Consider the following 22,946-nt stretch of genomic DNA (forward strand, 5'->3'; position numbering starts at 1 on the left):
TTTACTAATATCACAATTATATTAGTATCGATGATCAAGAAGTGGAATAGAGTATTCAGTAAGAAATCTGGCCATGCACCAAATTATCTCAGATGTTCAGTCTCCACACAGCCTTGAAAAACAAAACTGTTTATATGGCATAATTAACTACTCAAAGTCCAGAACAATCTTCAACAGGAAGCAGAATAGAAAGCAAACAGCAAGTAAATGGAACACAAATTTTTCTGTTAAGTAGGTTTGACTGACAACATCATCCCTTCCTGTCTTGCCCCATCCTTCCTTGCTGTACTCACCCTCAAAGAGTGTCAGTCCATGCTGAGGTGGCTGAGAAAAGCTAGACAAAAACTTACTGTCAAAGGAAGTAAGAAAACTCAATTGCTGCCTTTGCCCGGCTGCCACCAACCCTCTTGCCCCTAATAAATTCTAGTTTCTGTAAAATCTTGCCAAACTACAAGACATACCAGGTTGATCAAAGAAAAATTGTTACAAAATAGAACTGACAGTTGACAGGCTCAAAACAGCCCTTCCTCATGCAGACAAAGAAACATATCAAATGGGATCAAGGGATGAATTTAACAGCCCCCAACACTGTTCTTGCATAGCCAGAATATGATGTTATTTGCTGCTCTGTACTATTTGAATCTTATCCACCTACAGCTTGATTTCTCTGGAATGGAGCACCTGCCCAGATGACTAATGCTGACTCCTGCACTAAAGTAGAGAGGACAACCCTCAAGATGCTATGAAAGAACAATACAAAGAACAAAATATTTTCATGTCACATTTTAAAGCCAGAAAAATTACACACCCCATTTATTTCCACTCTCTAGAAACTTGTTTCTAATCATTATTCAATAATGCCTGGTGGCAAAACTCTCTTTTTTTTGTTTGTTTGGCAAGGACAATTACTATAATTTATTTCTTATATATAACTTTACCATATGACGGTCGAGATTATTAACAAAAATTTGAACACTGCAACATGCATTGCTCCAACAGTAAAAACTAAGGAGAAATGAGTCACAACTGTTCTGAAGACAGAGTCCAAAAAGAACTGGTAAAAACTCTGTATGGAAATATCAAATATCCCAAGGACTGTTTTTGCTGAACAAAACTATGCACTCCTTGTAGCCAGTCTACTTAGACAGATGACTGAGAAAGCACAGGATTAATCAGAACAACTACAAAATTGTGTACTAGCATTGCTAAACACTCTAGTCGCACGTCACCAGTTACACACATACCTGTGTATGTAGTTTAGAATATTTTATGTTATCAATATGCCCATTCACTTCTGCATGTTTTTCCTGCAATAACCTGTCAAATGCTGAAATTCTTCCTTCTTTCTTGAGTAGCTCCATGGACCACAGTTCAGTTCACCTGCTCACCAAAGCACTACTGAGTGGCTGAAGAATAGAAGTGCCTTACCCTTGATGCACTTCTAGTATTAACATTAATGTATTAAAGCAATTAAGCCTGTCTAGCACGCCTGGACAAAGATGATCATGAGAAGCACGCACTCAAGTGAACAATTCTTTCTCATGCACACCCCACTGGCAAATATGTGTCCCAAGTCTTCCCAACGCTAGTCCACAGAGCATGCAAGTGTTGGACTCTGGTCTCCTGCCCTTTGATTTTGGAACTGAAGCAGGCTGTGCTTCTCGAGAGCCACAGTTCAATTCATCAGCCATAAGAGGAGCTTCTTGGTCAGGCTCCCTCACTCCTAAGCTTCTGTAGCTTCTGAACTTTTGTTAGCTACTCACTCCGGAGTAAGGGAGGAAACTTCATGCAATGCTTCATTGTGAGAAAGATAGCTCCTCTGATGCAAAGATAAACAGGATTTCTGCACTTCTTTGTCCCCACCCTCAAATCAGTCTCAAACGGTGGCACATGCAGAATGACATTTTGTCAAAGCGCCGTGTATTCTTCTAACAAAGAGACCCAGTGATCAAGAGATAGTTGGGCGTTTTGAAAGACAGGCCACAATGCCTGGGGATGAGCCAGCCAAATTCCTTCCTCCCCTCCAGAAGAGATTTAAAAAAACCCCAAACAATCCAATGCAACTCAGATACCACAATCTGAAATTACATGACAGTCTTACAATAAGGGATGTTACAGATAACATACTGTAACACAGTAAAGCTCTTGATTAACATACTACGTACAGTAGCTTGAAACAGTCATGATTTCAACAGCTACATTAAAGTGATTTTTGCAAGCAGTGGACAGTTCATGTCAAAACAAAAATTACAAATTATTACAAGTTTTCTTCCTTCTGAAAAATCTTTAGTAAATGCTATGACAGGTATGTTTTTCTCCCTGAATGCCAGATACGCTCAGCTAAATGTAAAGAAAAGCCCAAAAGTCAACATGAGATCTTACTTCTCTTGGACCACCACTATATTTAATAAAGAAGTTTCTAGCCAAACTATATCTTCTACTTCATCTTTCTCCTGGATAGCCACTCTGGATAAAAATCACGTACCTGTTTACACCTGGACAAGCAAGGTAGCCTTCGATAGATTTAAATAACTGAAACTGAGCATTAGGGTAATAGTTTGACTTGTATGTTGATGATTTGTAAGAAAAGCAAGAAAGCATCAATCCAGTTCTGATCTCCTACCAGTCTACCTGGGAGCTCAGGCGCAGGAAGTGGTTACAACTGTGGTATACACGCAACAAACACTCTTGAAACAGTAAAAATAGATAAGAGAGACAACATTTAGAAGGAAATTTTTACACTGTTGAAATTGTTGGCATTTCCTTTGAGTGTCAGCGTTGTGCCAACAACGGACAGTCACTCCCCTTGCCATCCTGGTGAAGGGCAGATTAGCGTCCACCAATACAAGGTGGTCATCTTTACTTCCTCAGGATGGCTACAGAGAGCCTGACAATGGAGCAGGGAAGATAATGGCACAATATGATGTTGTACTAGACTGATGAAATAGCTGGTCAAACACTATGCACCCCATGCAAACCAAAAGGATGGTTCTCCTCCACAGGACACAAGAGTGTTTGCAAGACACTGACCTAAGGCCCAGTATGAACAGATTTTAACATACTGCAAATTTTAGAAGGTATTCAGATTTTTTTAAACTTAGATAATTAATAAACACATACAAGACATGTAGCTGTAGATATTTCTTAAACTCATTAAACTTTGAAAATTACTTTTCTCCTTCCTTCATGCTTACAAACCCATTCAAATATCAGATCCTCAGAATCTGACTCAGTTGAACCTAAGATAACACTTCCTTTCTCCTTGGGGCAAGGGGTACTAATTAGGTGAGCTAGCGACATGTCAGCAACACAGAATCTAACAACACTTGGGCTGATGTGATGGCTTGCTCACAGCTCAAAACATGCTCAGACACTGAAGGGTAGGACAAGAAAGCAGTAGAATAGGACATGACATGATGGACACTGTACAAGTCCTTTCAGATAAATCAAAATCTTCAGCTGAATCTGTGTCCCTGAAAAACAAACACTCAAAAGCCCTGCTTTTCTAAATTAAAATCAGAACATGCAAAAACTCCAGTTTTAAGTGTTAGGATGTGATATTCAAAAGCAGTCAACACTGATCAAGTTCTGCTCCAAATAAGTCTCCTGGCATTTATCAATGGGATCAGCATTAGGACTGATGCAGAGTGGTTATAAAAAAAGAATCTAAAATGTAATCTCTTCCTTCCATAGGATTAATGTTCATGACGGATGTTTGCCAAAAAGGCAAAACATCATGCTGAAATATTCAAGTTCCAGGGCAGCTAGACTTCAGAGCCACTATTTTGCTGGCAAAAAGTGAGCAGCTATGTGTAAGAGGAAGGTAGAATCCATTGCACATCCCGTATCATAGGCTGAGCCCTTTTTCTTCCCTGTTCCCAGCAGCTGGGGAGCAGAAGCAGAGATTTCTGGAACAGGAGTTCTGTGTCAGCATCCCGTACCCCAAGGAAACAGGATTAAGAGGTTGCCTCATGGTGCTTGAATGTTAGGGGAATAAAAGAGCTGCCTTCTCTGATGCATGGCGACTCTTCCCGCACTGACCCCCGCCCAAGTTCCCTGACCATCAGACCTCCTCTACCCAGTCTTTCCATCCTTCCTGAACCCAACTCATTCCCACCATCTGCTTTGTCGCCACAAAATAGACTTCTGCTAGCTAGAGGATGCAGAGCATTTCAGAGGAGATATCAATACTAGGTAAAAGACAAACCTGTTGTTGCATGTCCTAGAACAGCAACAAGTGCTTCTAGATATAAAACCACTTGCCTTCTGCCTCTTCTTCCCCCAAAGGATAGTTTGGTAGTAAACCTTCCCTTACTACAGGATAAAACAGATACAGGGTGGCAGTGGTACTAAGAAGCATATGACCATGAATGCCAAGCCCTGTCTAAAGAGTTACACTAAATGCTGTTGAGCAGACTCGCTCACATTCACCTAAATGATACAGGTACTTTCAAAGCAAAGGAAAAGCGCTCTCTCTCTCCCTCTCTCTCTCTCAGGTAAAAGAAAATAAAAAAAAATAATCAGTATTTAAAAACCTAAAGACTTGAAACATTATCATTCCACAGACAACTCTGACCAGGTCCTAATCCTCTGTGCATCTTCATCCTGAAATCAAGAGAGCCTCTGACAGAGCATCCACAGCTACGATCCGTCTTTGGCTAAATTTGCATAAGATTTCTAAAACAGGAACAGATCCTGACATGGGATGAACATTTACGAATTGTACATACAACACCTGACATAAGGGTAATTTTCTTTCTGATTTCTCCCTGTAAACAATAAAGAGCACTGTGGAACCGATCAAGGTGTTTAATATAGTGGTAGCACAAATTTCAGAGCTGTAGGGAGAAGCAGTGACAGAGTTAAAGAGAAAACTTTACCAACTTTGTAATCCATCTGAAATAACATGGTTTCAAACTTGGCTTTGTAACAATTAGCACAAAGAATACACTACCAGGTTAACAAGGTTTACCAGCAGAAACAAGGTGTGTCAGCAGCCTTCAACAGCATTTTGTCAAAGGATGCTGCCAGGTTGGGTTTAGCACCATCTGTCCTAGTCAAAGCAGTTACCTTTTTCTCCAGCCAACTTTAAACCCAAGATGCACAAACAAAACCTGAAGCAACTGAATGTCCTTAAGTCTGTAGAACATGCTAACTTGGAGATGACACCTTGACCAGCTACACTCATCCATTTTATTTCAAGTATGACCAATAGTTCTCCCTGTTCTTTTCTCATAGTCTGCATACCAAGATGAATCGCTAACCCTGATTCTTCTTCAGGAGGCCAGCAAAGGCTTCTGGTTAGTTGCTTCCCTTCCCATTATGTACAACACAAAATCTAGAGGTGTAAAACTGAGCTAAGGAACAAAGAATAGGAAAATATAAACAAACAAGTCCACTACCCTCTTCTTAACTGTCATCAAGGCGATCATTCCACTCCAAATAGATTGCAAAGCATGGCCTAAGGTTTGCTTTTTAAACTGGTTTCATTACTTCTCCCAGCCTCCCCTATTTCTCAGTCTGGACAACAGCAAGCTTTTACAGCAGTCCAACCAGCCACGTTATAGAGCATACAGCTGAAATGAAGCTCAGGGACAAATCTGCAGAGAGAACTCAGACTTAAAAACCCCATCTCATAGATGCATAGATGGTGTGTAGGAGGTGGAAAGAAGCACTGCTAAATCTGTTACCTTTCCTGTGAATGATGAGCACACCATCCCTTCCAAAAATAGACTATGAAGGAAACATTATGCTGATGACCATGAAAAGCAAGTTCACTACTCCGGTTTTGACAGCAGGTCAGCTGTATGCAAACACATACCCTCCTTCAAAGCTACTAGAATAGCTATTAATTACTTTTTAAAAAAGTAAACACATTAAATTTACTGGAAATAATAATGTTTGAAAAAAATTCATCCTCATTTCAAGAAGCTGTTTTATAAATTCCAAGCAAACAAAAGGAAACAACTGACATAAACCTCCTAGGAAAAGTTTCCATCTTTCACCTGTCGGTCTGACAACCCTGTGCTACACTCTATCACAACAGCCACTACTACTCCCTCCTACCCTCACCCTTCAAATTTCTGCTATGCAAATATATGCTCATAACGGGGAAGCACATAGCTCTGTCTCCATGCTGTGGACAAGGAAGAGTGTTTAAATGTTAAATGCATTGGTCCGGCACAGTCAATCACAGCAAATGCACTTCAGACAAATTTCTAAGACCATGGTAGGGATGGGTATGGGGGTGGGTGGGTGGGAGGAGAAATCTTTCTTCCGTCTGAGAATCCGTGAGAAATACATTCATATTTACATCACCTTTTCAGTGACTTTTCTCCTGACCTGTTAGAATAATTTTCTCCAGAGAGGGAAATTAATTCAGCCTCCAGCTCCATTTGATCTCTGATCTTTCTCTACAAAATAATTTACATACAGTATGTCTATCTGAACTCTGTCAGTTATATCTTGAGGGATTTGTAAGATGAAATATCGCATGCATAAAATTAAAAGCGACCCAACCATTAAAACTGATGCTGCTAGGAGTCTGAGAAGAAGTATTTGTTCAGATCAACTACACAAAGCATTAGGTAAGTCAGACAGCGGTTAAACAAGCATCTTAGAATGCAGTTCTTACATGGCCAAGATGTGCTTGGTGTTAAGTAATGAACTAAAGCATTTGATGCCACAGTGTAATGTTATTATTTTTAATTGTTGTAAGTATATTCATTAGGCAAAACGTGTTTCATGTGTACATTATGTCTATAAGCTGCATTTGGGATATAAATTCTACCAAACTGGCCAGTGACTGCATACATGCTTAGAATTAAACCACACATTTCAACACCTTTAATGTATTAACTGATTATAAATCATTAGCTTAATTAATTATAAATACTCCACATTAGAAGCAATCAAAAGCTCATAGTCAGTTCTTAATACCAGAACTGCTAACAGGTTTTACAGCTTCCAGCCTCCTTCCTAAAGGCTCACACAAAATTAAAAGAAGCTCCAAGTCTTAAGTGTTCTCTACCTTAGCTCAGTTGCCCTTGTAATTTCCTTCCCCAAGTACACTTTGCATTTCTATCTGTAAAAATAATTTTCTTTAGATGTGATAGTTTGTTTCAACCACTGGCACCTTCTCTTCTTCAGCTTGAATGGATACTCCCTGTTAGAAATACTGTCTCTACAGATAAGAACACATTTCTTATGAGTGATCCTCTCCCTGACACCTTAATTGAATTTTTCACACCACTCTAGGGCAACGCATGCCTATTTAGACCAGAGGGCACCCTTTGAAATCTAAAATCATCACAAGGAATTAGTAAGGAAAAAAAACCCCAAACCCACATACTTCTTTACATATAATAACACATGAAGAAAGGATTACATTTCACAATGAAAAGGTATAGCAAAGGTCAGACAAAAAAAGCCTAGAGCCTTTGCTCCATCCCACAGACCCAGAGAAGAAATATGCGTGCCTGACATAATACTGGCAGGGTATCAGCTGCTCTAGGTGATGCCCCTTCCACGCAGGATGGAGTGGGAGGTGGGACAGAGGGATTAAGCAGCTTCAAAGGCACAAATCCTGTTTTATGTGCTTCTGAAGGAAGTGCAGTTACAGACTGCTCCTCTTTCTGTTTGTAGCTAACCTACTAAGCAGAGCAAAAAAAGTTCTTTATTGGCTGTGTCTCCTCATCTTGAGCTTCATTTTGACTTTTCTGACCCAAGCCTGGCAAACCTCCTGGGCATGTGCTAACAAAGCATGAGCAAACAGCTCTGAAAGCTAACACCAAAAGCTTGGAGGGCAATCAATATGTCCAATATATTTCAGAATCAGGTTCTCTGCCTGCTTCACTCTCGCAAAAAGCACGGTTTTTTAGAAGACAACTTTAGCAGCTTACACCTCCAGTTTCCTCACAGGGCGTATTTTGCATTAGACAAGCCACTGTCAAAAAAGGGTTTGCAATCTAAATTTTCAGATGTATTTGAGACATTTGATGTAGCTTTCTCCAATAGCAAATTCCAGTCTCCAGATATATCACGGAAGCTTTTGAAACACTTTCTTTGAGACAAGTACTTAAAACCTGAAAAATTATTGGTAAGAATCCTTACACAGGCCACTTAACTTTCTCTAAGGGACAGATTTAACACAGCTGAAAGCACGTGAGAGCCAGACAGTTTAATGACAGTTTACTGTAGGAAAGATGGGTCATCTCTTCTCCTTCATTATGTGCTAGCAGCTTTGAAGAAGTCCCAGACATCCACAGACTATGTACAAGCTTTTATTTATTAACCTAAAGATTCTTTAGGAAGTTCTATTGGTGGTAAAAATAGCCACCAAAATAACTTGTATCATATGCTACTGGTATTTGCTGATTATCACTAGTCCTCACATAAACTTCCTTTCTACTAATAGTACTAACAATTAGGTAATCCTAATAAAAGCATTCTGCCTTCTTTCTTTCTTCCTCCCTCTCCTTAACCTACAGGCGGGCTTTATTTGTTTATGGTTTTTTAGGAGATGACATTGGATTGATATTCTGAAACTACAGATTAATCTATTTCTCCACAGAGACGTGTTTCCTCCACACTTCGGTCCCAAGTCATTTTGAAGTTTATACAACCCTCACCACCACACCAATCCAGGACTCCAATTTGGCACTCATACCTATTAAGCATCCCACTGCAGTGCCTTGCTGAATAGAGACTGGCAGACATAAACACACATTGCGGTGCTTTGCCAAAATGTCACTCCAGTACCATAAACTTTCACTGCTAGCTAAAAAAAAACCCCTCCAGCTGCAATGTTTGGCTTTTACAATATCAGCAAATGGCATCAGCTGTCACCACAAATCCTCTGAAGATAATGACTTCCAGATAGGCACTGAATAAATCACATTTAAGCTCCCTACCTTCCAAGGCTTACACGCTTCCTCTTGGCCAGTGGAGGAAAGAAACACTGGCAGAAGATGCTAAGGAGACCATTATTGTAACCCAGTAATGTCTGCAAGCTTATAAAACCTGTACCTTAAGTTGCACAAAAATGGTCCTATTAAGTTTGCCCAACTATCACGGGTTACATAAAATTACTTCCCACCTGAAACAGGCGAATCTTTCGCACAACAGTGGGCAAGAAAAGGAATAGTTGGCATGAATATGAATCATCCCCAAATGAACTTAAACATATTCCTCTCAGCAAGCAGCACCTTCTTGAATATTTAACATGGCAACTACTGGCAACTACTTAGAACAGGAAAAAAAAAAACCAAACCATTTCTGTGGGTACTGCATGAAATCCCACAGATGGATGCATAGGAAAGACCGGGACACTGAATCAGAACCGGCCCCACGTTAGCCTGGGAAACTTGCATAATGCAATGGCCATATACACGCAGGGGAGACAAACACAGCAGTCTGGAACGTGCTACAGGGGCATATCAGGTTAGTTAGAAAGGAAATTGGAGATGGAGGATATAAGAGGCGGAAGGGAGACCAGAGTAAAGAACACAAGAGGGAGGAAAAAAAAAACCATAGCCTGCAGACAAGTAAACCCTTAGAATAAATGCAAAAGTCAGTTTTCTGGTAAAAGGATGGGTAGTGTCTTTTGCTTCTCCCTCACAAGTTAAAGAAAAAGAAATGAAAAGTTGCATTCTGCTATCTCTGACATATGAACAATTCCTAGTGAGAATGTGTTCACCCTTCTAGCAGCTAGCAAACAATTCCTGTTCTTTGAGATTAAGGGAGATAGGCACATTCAGTTTAAGGATGGGGGTACTTTATTTCTCCAGGGTCAAAGCTATATCTGTGGTTGAGCAATTGCTAGAAAACAAAAAGCAGTATGATGCCACCCTAAAGCTCCTCAACTTAATTCCTCCACAGGCAATTAGGAATACATTACGGTCAGAAGTAGTGGAGGCAGCAGGTAGACCTGGAACATTAGTCTGCACTAAAATGTTATCTCACAGCATGAAAGCCATTAGGGAAGCAGGAAAACTCATGAGACCTTTACATTAAACTCATATTTGTTCCCAAATTAATGAAGAGCAATAACCTCCAGGATATTTAGATAATACCACACATGTTTTCTTCCCTTGTGACTCAACTCAAGTTCTGCTCGCGTCACAGATGGCAATGCATGGAAATGCTTTGACACAGAGAACATGGTCTTCCTTTAAATACTGCTATTTTGCCCTCTGAGAAAAAATACTGACAACGTGCCCCCATGCAGGAAAGGCATTTTCTCTGCTAACCAGGAAGGGCAAGCACAGGTTGCTATTCAAAATCCTCCCAGCACTTCAACACTCTCTTCAACAAACACAGAAACTCTAGCACTCTTACCTGGAGTCATCCATCTGTTTTTTTCCTGAGGACTGTTATTTTCTGTGCATATTCATCTCTGTCTTGCCTGGCCTAATTTTAAACATTTCAAATGGTGGTATTCAGAGTGAAATAAAATTAAGCTACTCATGTCCAGAAGTGCTACCAGAATGTGCACACACCTGCCGAGCAGGAAGTGACAGGTAAGATCTTATCATAAAGAAAAAGAAAGGTAGAAGAAAAACATGGTATTTCCTTGCTGGCTTTGTGACTTCTGTAGCCTTCCCATTTATCAATCTGTTCTCTGTGGGCATCATTAGCACATTTTACCAAATAAAATTGCTTGTAAACATTAGAGTCTGCTTCAAGCACTCTGTACTGTTCTTTACAGTGCCATTATGCAGTATCAACATATACCAAGCTACATACAACGGGCTTGCCTATGTGGAAACATAGGGAAGGAAAACAGAATTGTATTAATGTAATTACATTAAGTGGCCTCAACTGTAATTGTGGAATTTATTTTGGAAAAAAATTACAAATTATTGAATGAAAGCCACTTGCATTCCAATACAGAGCATTCATACAGGATCGTAATGCAATTTGACAAGTCTACTGACATTCATACCTCTGTACAACCCAGATGATTCCTGAGCTTTCCCATCCAAAAAAATATGTGCACTGTCATGAGGGGGAGATTTGACTGTGTACGTAAAGCAGATTCAAAACCTTAATACTGCCTACCTATGGGTGCCTTATTATTTATAATAAATCAGTTTCCTGTTTCAAGAATATGGATTAGCTTTACAGAATTAACGTTATGGATGTTTTAATACAATACACCATCATTAATTCTGCGACCAGTAAGAAAGGCCCTACCAAAATAAATCAGTCCAGCTATGCTACAATCAAAGAGATATGTCAGTTCACCGACAGTCCTACTTCATTCATTAATTCAAAGAAACAGCTAACAAATGCTTTCTCTTAAGAAGGGTCTGCTGTGATTCAGCTCCTGAGCAATGTGGATCCCCTAATGGGGAACCTCTCTCCTCATTCTTCCATTCTCAATCCATCTACGTACATTAAAAAAGGAAACATTGCTAATTGTTGCTAAATATCCGTTCTGTTTTGCAGCAGTCACTCATACATTATGCATAGATAAAGAAATAGAACAGTAATGGAAAAAGTAAAACCTATCTCAAACTATGTGCTCTTCACACATTATGATTTAAATAGAAATATGAAAACAAGTATTGTCTGCTTGATGTTTAGTTGTGACAACCTGAGCAGGCCTTCTCCTATACATCAGCTAAAACGCTTTGGCTTCCTCGAGGAAGATTTACTGTCTGCTAGTTATCCTACCAGAAACCACAGTAGGCGAGCTTTCCAAACCGCTGCTGTAATTGCTCCTACAAACCAAGCAAGAGTGTCACACCAGAACTGTGGTTGGGCTCACCCTGAACAACCAAAAATCCCACCCCCCTGCACTGCACCGCAAGGCAGAACCGGCATGGCTCAGCTCAAGTGTAGAGGGTTAGACCTCTGGCTGCTTAGCAGACTTACTAGGGATCACATATATTTAATCAGAAACTTAGCCATTCTCTACTGTGACCGTATATCAGAGCCATAAATGGCAAGAAGTAGTTGAGGGGGGCAATTAGATGTTGCTGCACGCCGGCAGCCTGCTTGCTCTACAGTGTCTACAGGAAAGTTACCAACTCCAGAAGTTAATTGGGTGGAGGCTATTTCTGCATTTGCCAAACTAAAATCTTATTAAAGTTTCTTTGCTTAATTCAAGGCTTGAGTTTTTCCTCATAATAAATTCTAGGGGAGATGAATAAACCTGCTTATTCCAACAAAAGAACAATGGTTTAAGTCTCACGTAACTTGCACTTACTGTCCTGCTTTTCATTTGGGTCTACTGGCCTTTTGGGACACCAGCTGCCTAAAAGCATTAAATGTAATGGAAAGGTGGAAAAACTCCCTAACACCCCTTCTGAAGACATAAATTGTATATGTCTGCTCAGTAGCTTTTCCTTTGTGTTTGTGAGCTAAGTTTTTCAAGATTAATTGACTCACCTATGGACTGGAAAGAAGATAGGCAACAGTGATCCTTTAAAAAGCCAAGCACTCTGTAGAGTATACTGAGTGTGAAGATGGTCAGAAAACTAGGAGATATCCATATTCTATCAAAATGCACGGTTCCACCTAAACCAAAATTTTGCCATGATTAGACCTATTTCTGGAACCCTATTTACAAAAAAGCGCATTAAAAAATCAGTTTTTAAAAAGTTTCAAGAATTTTCCGTAGCATGTCAGTATTGTGGCACAGTAGGAAATAAAATATGCAAAATATATCTCAAAGAGATAAAGAGACAAAATGAGAAAAATGCCTGTTTCAGCTTTTTCAAGCACTAAGCAAGGCATTTATCTCATATGCAGGTAGCAAGGGGGCTACTAAAACAATGATGGAGACTTTAACGTTAGGCATTTAAACTTCAGGGACTGCTACCCAAAATAACTTTGGTAAAGGCCAAATGTCAATCCCAAGTTTCTAGTTATTTCCACATAGGATTTCTACAGAAGGGTTTCTAAACAGATCTCTGCATTTTTTTAAATGCAAGATGTAAAGTGCAATAAATAAAGATTTCATATTCAGCTTTTTTTCTTTTTAAACTACAGGTAGTAATTAACACTTTTTTGGGAACACTTGGGAATCTTAGTTTGCAACAAGACAGAACAGAAATCTTTGAAAGACGAGATATTGCTTGCATTTCAAAATGGGCTTTTAATAAAGTAGAAAGGAAACTTCCATTCTGCCACTGAAAAAGAGACGAATCTTCAGAGGCACTTACAGGATTTGCTTCCCTTCTCCCAGAAAGATTGCCCAAATGAACAAATAATAGCTGGCTGGAGTACACTGTGACGCTTGCTATCTTAATCAAAGCTAAGTTGCTCTCATTTCATCAAAATTAAAAGGTGTTTCATGATGTCTTAGCAGCGCACAATGTCTCGTGGTGCTTCTGTGTAAAAAGGAGGAAAAATGCTCCTACATATTGATATATTTGGTTATGGTGATTCCCCAGTGTGGATTCATCCTGTCCCTAAGCAATGTAAAAATGGAAAAATTCAGTTGTTCATAAGACTAGCTATTCTGACCAAGGAAAGTAATAATACAAGAAATACTCTATACCTGTGGGTTCCACTGCACTGAATATTTATGCGAGGACAGTGTTTGGCTTCTAACAAGTCCCAGGAAATACAGGCTGGGATGAGGGGGAAGAAGATATGGCAAAGTTACCATCACTTCCATTCTTCTAAATTATTTTTCATGTTAAATGCAATTAACAAGGCCTTTTAGTCATATAGTATTTTCTGTGGAAAAAAATGCCTAATGCCTAAACTGACAGTCTTCCCTCTTACGGTCATCTTTTCCCTGAAAGCTTGGTAATTAAACCAACGAGTTATATTATCTGGTCTGTAAGTATATTATCTATCTATATGTTATCTGCTACTGTAATTTTATGTTTGTGTTTACAGTGCTGTTTACTGTAAATGTTAAATTAAGAGACACTCTAGAAAGAAAAAGGATTTAGCACATATAGATACCAAACACAATCCATATAGATCATATGGATCCTAAACACGATAAGGACAAGGCCTGCTACTCTACTTACTTTAGTAAGATCTACAGCACAGAAAATCTGTCTAACTATGTCTTTGCATGGTACTCAAAGTACCTTGAGGTTTCAGCTTGACTGGAGATTTTAGTGCTAGAACAGTATAAATAAAATTATTCACTACAGAAATCACAGAACATACCAACAGATTTATTCTTGAGATGCTAGAGAAAAAAATGATGTGAATTTAGTGAGGTTAAGAACCTCAATTAGTTAATTACCTATCTGAAAATAATAAACTTTATAATCCACATTTTGTTCTCAGGCAATATTATACACTAGATATTCACTAACTAGTACCCCTCCATAATATCTGGATCTATATGCTCATACTAAGCTGAAAATAGAATATTCAAAGGATTTCACAGCTTTCTTAATTTAGGAAAAAAACATGTTCATTTCTACAGTAAATGTAATTATCATTAATCTTCCTTTTTTTTTTTTACTCAATTAATATAGAAGCACACTCACACTGTACACAGAAATAAAACATGCACAGGCACAGAATAAATTTAAAACAAATGTTGTATCTGTATAACCCAGTATTTCAGTTTATCATCTTCTCTTAACAGAGAGAAGACAGCATGAAAAAGAAAAGCAACTTCTTTTCTGCTTCCAGGAAGAGTCCCAGTGATTACAAAGAACAGCATTACTATGGGCAGATTGTAATATTAGGCCCAAATTAACTAGTTTATAAAGAGTTAGTCCATTTTCAATAGGCTCTATGCTAAATGCTAATGTGCATTAGAAATAATTTTTGAGTAGATGCATGCTGGCAATGCATGAAAGAACTTTTGGAATCTAAATAATCTTACGAATTGTTTTGTCATTTATTAAAATGCTACTTGCAGCATGTTAACCTTTTTGAAATGAATACAAGCTTCCTAGCTGCCACTACCCTTGCTGCGTTAAGCAGTGAGTTTCCGCCAAAGCGTAAATCCCCCAGGGCAGTCCTCACATGGGCGCTATCAAGTCAGCTCTGTCACTCACTCGTCTCAGCTGTCACTTTGCGCTGCCTGCTTCCACCAGCTGCAGGGTGGGTAAGTGACAGTGTGGTGTGACAGCAGCCCTCCAGCCTGGCCTCAGTTGGATGGTTAAACCTGTTCTTCAGGGTCCAAAGCACACCAGCATTAAAGGCTGCACTAGGCAACCTCAAACAAACTTATGGAGAAAGCATCGTGCCAAGAATCTGCTTCGTATTTCCTTTGCATGAATATTGTTGCATCCACGGGTAAAGAAATGCTACAACTGTTTTCAATGAGTTGAAAGTCAAAACCAGACTTCCATCAAGGCACAAGAAAAATGCCAGTCACCACGCAAGACTACAGGCTCTCGCACAAGCGAGCAGATCACTAGTAGCAGATCCCAGCAATGACCACTAGTTTAGATGGGCTTCCAGACACGTTTTGAGGCAGCTGATACTTATTTCACAGTCCCTGATCCTGTAATTGATGGCAATGAAGCAAACTCCTCCAGCTGGATGGAGGCTGAGTTTATGGCAGTTCACAGAATAGTTCAGGTTGGAAGGGATCTCAGGAGGTCACCGTTTTCTATGTTCAGTTGGAGGATTGGGACTCGATTATGTGGGTCCGTGTGAACTGGAAGAAAACATTTGTCACAAGCTTAGAAGCCAACTAAAATAACAGATTATTGGCTAATGCCTTTTAGTCTTCTGTGGAAAAACAGCCTGTAATCATGCTTCTGTCCACTTCTAATGGATATGCTTCATTTGCAATTCCCTGTCAAATTCCAGTACTTGCTTACACTGTGTAAACAGGGTAAGTGTTCATCTTGCACATGGGATATACAGCCATTTGCTTTAGGACAATCCCAAATAGATGTCCATAAGAAGAATAATCTGCCAAAGGCACTGCTAGCCCTACTTAAGCACAAGGAATGAATTTGCTAGTTGTGGTCTCTTACTCCCAGTTTAGAGTAGACTAAAGATATCACAGCCTTAAGAGACATAACCTTCCAGAGATAAAATACACAAAGTTACATTGATATTTCAATTATACACCTGGTAGGCACCTTCTCTTATTTCACTGAGACCCACCCTGTTTCCTACAAGGGACCTGTGTCCTACTGGTATTCTGAATGCCCATGCCTGGTCCCCACCCACCCGTCAGTTTACCTGGAAAATCCAAGAAAAATCAATCTTGTGGACCTCTGAACTGCAGAGAAATGCAGAAATACTAGGCTGTAGAATATCTTTACATGATTGAATTTTGATGTTAACATTTTCGAAATGGCTACTTATCCCTTGCAAAACCAGTAGGAGACAGAGAGACAGAGCAGCCTGCTAGGAGCCGTAGATACTAATCAGCTAGATAGCCATACTGCATAGATGACTGAGAATCTCATTCTAAAAATACAAGTATCAAGAAGCAAATGAATGGTTTTGCGTATCTAAAGAACAAAGCACCAGTTCAGAGTAATGATGTTATTTATAGGGCTACGGGATAATATGCATGTACGTTATGGATGTCCTTTAATTTCACAGATGTGACTTTATTCTGTTAAGACATCATGATTCATATTTAAGCTTTACAATATACAGAACAGAATTAAATGAAAGTCAGCAGAGATTTGCTTCATACGCTATAATTGTAAGGATCTATTTTTTTTAATCTTAACATATACATATTAGGTATGGTCAATACTAAAGTAGGTAATTGTGTGTTACGGCAATGATGATCCTTATGACACTGAGTTTGAAGATCTACAAACAGAAAAAAATATTCTCAGCATAAAACTATGAAAGAGCTTTAGCAGAAACTAAGGGTATAGACTACTGTGGCCATGCCATACTCGTGTAACCCCTGGCAGTTCATTAGATACTTAATTTTGCAAATCTTCAACACAGCTTTTACAAAGGATCATGGCCACATCAAAAGCAACATTTTACTTATAGCTGAGCAAAAAAGGACTAAAAAGCCCCCCAGGAAAAATGCTCTGAAAGAGAATAAAACTGCTTGTGAGATGTTTTCAAGACCAATCCACCACAGTGGAGTGAATGCCTACCACAAAGTAATACCCCTTTTATTCCCCCCAAACTAAAGCGCCAATAGGATTTGTCAGACAGACAGGAATTCACTTCAATAACAGATAATGATAAAGAAGAGTTTTTAAGGATTCAATTTTAACAGCTCCTCTGGACACTAATTGGAAATAAGATACACCACAGAACTTTTTCATGCTAAATCCATGAGACACCCATATTTTTGTGCAAATACTAATATTCTTTGTAATCCTATTTTTTTCTAACACTTAAATGTTCATACAGAAAACAACACAAAAGGATGTATTTGTCTCTTCTGGGTTATTTTTGTCTCCAAACAACAATATACACATTTTAAAGCATCGTTCCCACCAGCTATTTGGGGTCACTTTTTACCCAGTGTAAGTGGATGTATATAACTGCAGTGTATCAGCAACAAAAATGTAGTAACGCTTAGTATTATGCAAATACTTAATGCTCACCTTGGTGCTGGAATAAAAATATCTACAGAGTGTTTTACAGCATGAGCTAGAGAAAATTTAATCGGAAGAGTTCAGAACAGTTTGGAGGCATTTTTGAGTTTGTGTCACTATATTAATGGAAGATAGTGACTCTATAGCTAGATCTAGACTTCAGATGCCATGTATGTAACCATTTAGTGGATTGGTACACAAACCCTTCTGCTCTTCATCTGCAAAGGATAAAAATTGTGCTGTTAAACCTGAGATTCGGTGCTTGACCTTTCAGCTCTAGCAGGTTGCTTTTCAATCCTGAGTTATTTGGAAAAAAGTTATCTTCCCATTCAACTGTACAGCAACCCTACAGCTGCTGGCCCCCAACTAGAGGCTGCCAAGTTCAGAATCAGCACTAGATCACAGTTCCAACCGTGATGCAAACTTGCTAAGACTTTTCAGAACAGTAAAGTTCCATGCCCAATCCTACTCCAGTTCCCAAATCCTGGAAGCCACTCAAAATACAAGCTATAAACAGCAGACATTTTCTTTGCTGTTACTTCATTTAGCATAACACAAATCATCCTGCATTCATACCACTGGCAGACACAAAAGAAAACACTCCATCTGCCCCTCAGTTCAGGGAGGCCACTCATCGTTCACTTCTTCACCTGGAAAAGTCTGTAAATAAACAAACCTGTTTGGCCAGCTGATCCTTCTTCACCAAGCCAGTGGCTGCAGCAATGTTCCCTGCTCCTTCCACTGTCTTCTGGGCCACCGCCGTCACTCCTGTCACCACAGCTCCCCCAACATTAGACACTTGCTCTTTGGTCTTCTCAGCCACTGAGGAGAAGCAGAAGATGGAACAACATGTTACAGCTCTGGGAGCTGTAAGCTTTTCAGACAATCGTATCTATCACTGACAGCCCAACACCGTGAAGAGCCATAAGGTCATTGCACTTTGTGTACCCCAAGTGGATCTTAAGAAATGAGACTATCCATCTGGTAACACTGGAGCTGCAGAGGTAAAAATAAGCCTTATTTGTGGCTCAATTTCTTCCATGTGAAAGACATTTGACATTTTCATTCATGCCTAGCTGTACGTACTTTAGGGAAGAAAAGTCATTACTTAAGGGGCCTTATTATGCCCAACTCGCTGTGTAACATGTAATAATTTTATTCAATATATCCCAGTTTGGAAATGCATTCCACTTAGACCACCAAACACTTGCTACATGTTACAGGGCATGGAAGACAAGATTTTTTTACATTAGACTCAAAAGCCATTGATTATTCTTTTATTTTTATTTTCTAAAATACACTTGATTAATAAGCAGAGCTACTGTTACTCAACCAGAGAATTTCAAATACAACCTTTTATCTGATTCTCTGAGATTTTTTGCTCCACTGCTGATGTGTCCATCTATTACATACTAACCTGCAAAAAGATTGAATGCCAAAGATGCCAAAGCAAAATAGATTAATAGTTAACTTCCAAGATGCAGGGAAACAACAACTCATTTAGCCTACATGTACATCAGCAGTTGCCATTCTATCTTTCAGAATATCACTGGGTTCTTTCTGCTCATTCATCCCCAAGGGCTCTTTCTGACAGCAGCTTGCACTGTAGTGAATGAAACTGCTATAAGAGAAGAGATGGGATGACTTCATGCCTTCAAGTTACACAGGCAGATTTTCAGCTAGAAACGCTTTTACTCATCTAAACAAGGGACTGTTCTTCAAAAACATCCGGCATATAGTTTTGTAATTGTAACTAATCCTATAATTTCCTCCAGCCCAAATCCCATCTGATCCATAAAACGTATTCATAGCTCTATTTGCACCCTGAGCACAGCATGGATTCTGCATGGCAGATAGACCACCCTTTTTTGGGAAGCACACACGAATAGAAGACATAAAAAGTATCAGTGCCCATATCACAGGGCATGCAGTATAGGTTGTTATGATTGACATTAAATAACAACAATTAGGAAAAAGCTAGAAAGGTACAACATGTGCCCAATATGTGATTTTTATTAAAGACCCAAATAATAAATATCTGCTGACTGAAAATGAAGGCAGATCATTTAATGCTCATTCTAACTAAAGATAGTAACTGATTGAGTATTCCCTCTGTTACGATCAAAACCAGAAGCTTTCATTATAGAGCAGAACAACAGTGGACTATACATAGTCTGAAATTAGAAACAGAAAAAGTCTGTTCCAAATATCTTCCAACCTATACATGCTAATAAGGTACAAATTCACAAGAAATTTCATTGTATCCATCCAGTACTCTATTGCCATGATTTTTCCAGAAAAAAAAAAATAAAAAAAATCAAAAGTGGGCTTTGCTGAAAAGCAAATGTTACCCTCAGGGAAGGTTTGACATAATGCTAGCAAGTGCAGAAAGACCTCTATTAAGATGCCCCATTTGATTATTACCAGCTACAGACTATAAAAAGCTCTGGATTCTACACATAAAATTTATATAGGAAGTTTTTCACTAGTTCTTGCAAACACATATCTTAAGGTGTGTGTCCTAGTAACACGTCATATCTTCCAAAGAATGTTAAGATGTGATTGTGCATTGAGTCTTTCAGAAACAAACTGAGAAATGTTATGAGACGGAAACTTGTTAACACTTTCATATTATTTAGAATGGCAAGAAGAACTCTCACACAGAGCTATGTAAAAAAAAGTAGCATCTTGCAAAAATACATTTTAAAGTGACATTCTTGAAGAAATGTAAAAAATAAATAAAAGAAAGAGACGTGTTTTGGGTAAAGTTCAGTATTGCTTTTTATTTTTCCTCTGTCTCATTACTTTTCTGAGAGAGAAGGAAAAAAGAAAAAACAAACCCAACAGAAGATACATAAATCAAGGTCATTTTCCTTGTATGGAAGTGACATACGCTATCATGAAAACTCCTTCTTCCAAAATACACTGAAAGGCAGAACATTTAAAAGAGACAAATTCAGCAGGCTCGGTGCTGACAAAGGATCACATGCTCAGCTGTTCTTGAGCGGACTCCTTGCTTTTGATAAAATGATAAAGCATGGTTGCATTGTGTTCATTGTCAATAGTCATAATTACTTTCATTATCTCAAGATCTTAAAAAACCTGCACATCAAAAGCAAAATATCAAGAAATAGAGTGAAACTGAATGCATTGTGGATGCTGCAATATAAAACACCTAACTCCCGATTCCACTATTAAACCCACATTTCTCAGACTTATGCTGTCATGGCAAGTATGACCACTCACCAAGAATAACTACCCAGTGGCTGCCGTTCCCACTATTAGAGTGTTTTGGGAAGGCTCTGCCTGAAGTCTGTTTTCTCCTCCCAAACCCACATTACCCTAGAAAGGGCTTAGCACATGCAAACAAAAAACCCCAAAGAATCAGGCCACTAACACTGTTACTGGCACAACAAGAAGATACCTGATAGAAGGAGTAACAAAAGCAGTACATTTAAGATTGCTTTTATTTCAGACTGTCATGGTTTAACTCCAGCCAGCAACTAAGCACCCGGCAGGATGAGGGGGGGGGGAAGAGAATTGGAAGGGTAAAAGTGAGAAAACTCATGGGTTGAGATAAGAACAGTTTAAAAATTGATATAAAATAATTTTAAAAAGTAGTAATGAAAAGGAAAATAACAAAGAGAGAGAGATAAAACCCAAGAAAGACAAGTGATGCAAATTAAAACAATTGCCCACCACCGACTGATGGATGCCCAGCTAGTCCCTGAACAGCAGCCCCCCAGCCAACCTTCCTCCTCGTTTTATTGCAGAGTATGACGTCATATGGCCTGGAATATCCCTTGGGCCAGTTGGGGTCAGCTGTCCCATCTGTGTTCCCTCCCAGCTTCTTGTGCACCCCTAGCCTACTCGCTGGTGGGGCGGTGTGAGAAGCAGGAAAGACCTTGACTCTGTGCAAGCACTGCTCAGCAATAGCTAAAACATCCCTCTCTGTGTTATCAGCACTGTTTCGGTCACAAATCCACAAGATAGCACCATACTAGCTACCATGAAGAAAATTAACACTATCCCAGACAAACCAGCACAAAGACATAGCATAAGAAAGCTGACACAGGAGGTACCTTGAAAGCTCTCTCATACACTGCTTCAGAAATCAGAGTCATGAAGATAAATTCCGCAAACTATACACATAGCACAGATCTGCAAAAGCACTCATACTAGTAGGAGAAAGAGAGTTTTCTTTTCTGTCTCTAAGGAATACCTAAACACCATCAAAGTCCCTTTTACCAGAGTGACTTTGTAAATAAGCTCCAGCCTGGTGACCCTTCAGCTCTGAAACCCTAGCAACAGGAGAAGAAAAAACAAAATAGGTTTCCAGCCTCATGTATTTTATTGCTTACACTAAGTAGTAACAGGGGAAAAGCATTAAGTGCACACAAACAAATCAGTTCAGAATGCAGGGGGTTGATAGCAACTAATTAAATTAATCTGAATACCTGGCTGTTTAATGATCTTAAGCCATTAAAAGTCTTTCTAAAGTTGATGTCTGCTTTTCATCACGGTGCTGAGAAACAGAGTAAATCAGCTTCTGCAGAGCTCTGCCGTGCTATGACCTGATTACTTCTGTCCATCTATGCAGAGACTGTCCATTCCAGTAAATGATCCTGGGATGGTGTACAATGACCATGCCAAGGCTAACTTTGAAACTGAAGTTCTAATACTGACTATAGTACTGTGCAAAAATCATTGGCATTGAAGGTTTCTTTTCCCTACTTTTTATACACAACTGGGTAATATACGATATCAATATAAAACCTTTGGAGCAATTCAAAATCAGAACTAATTGCTTTCAATTTAGAACAAGAAAAGTGGATGAAAACCACAGGATTTCTCTGAATTCATGAAATTACTCTTACTGCACTAAATATACTTTTGAATATGTATTTCAGACAATAAGGTTGCCTTAGGTACTTGAAGAATTCATTTACAAAGAAACCATAAATACATGGAGGGGTTCTTTAATTCATACAATTTACTGAAAGATACCTGATGGAGTTAAAACAAACACAACAAGAATACCACTGACTAAGAATGTTAAGAAGAACAAGAATGATCAGATAAAAGAATTAAGCAAAACACTTGCTTATGGTTCGTAACTGTTGATATTGTGTCTTGACTCAGCTTCAGGAAACAGACACATGGTTGAGGTATCAAGGGCTTTTTGGCTGTGATCTTTTGTACAAACCAGTGCTTTACTTTTATTATCGGGAAATAAGACTGTAAATATTTCATCTTTGATACTATACATTTCTGGACACTTATCCCTGGGAGAGAAGCAAGATTGATGAACTATGCATTTACAGTCAAAGGCCAGTAGACATGTTAATTAGGCAGGCAAGTCAGATACACAAGCTAACACCCGATAACACCAATAAGCAAACCTACTTCATCTTCAGAAGTTCTAAGGGTGACCTGACAAATAACATGCTCACCATATTCCTGCGAATCACAGCC

At 39.1% G+C, this 22,946-nt stretch overlaps 1 protein-coding gene across 2 annotated transcripts in view; it reads right to left on the bottom strand.

Moving 5' to 3' along the window:
* The window catches only part of SNCA (synuclein alpha), a 71,253-nt gene that overhangs the window by 36,008 nt on the left and 12,299 nt on the right, over positions 1-22,946 (bottom strand). For both annotated transcript variants that reach the window (XM_049815138.1, XM_049815137.1), the window contains exon 4: positions 18,148-18,293. In XM_049815138.1, coding sequence (XP_049671095.1) covers positions 18,148-18,293 — 146 coding nt within the window. The remainder of the gene's footprint in view (positions 1-18,147; positions 18,294-22,946) is intronic.

This window comes from Accipiter gentilis, chromosome 12 (genome assembly GCF_929443795.1).
Source record: "Accipiter gentilis chromosome 12, bAccGen1.1, whole genome shotgun sequence".
Lineage (NCBI taxonomy): Eukaryota > Metazoa > Chordata > Aves > Accipitriformes > Accipitridae > Astur > Astur gentilis.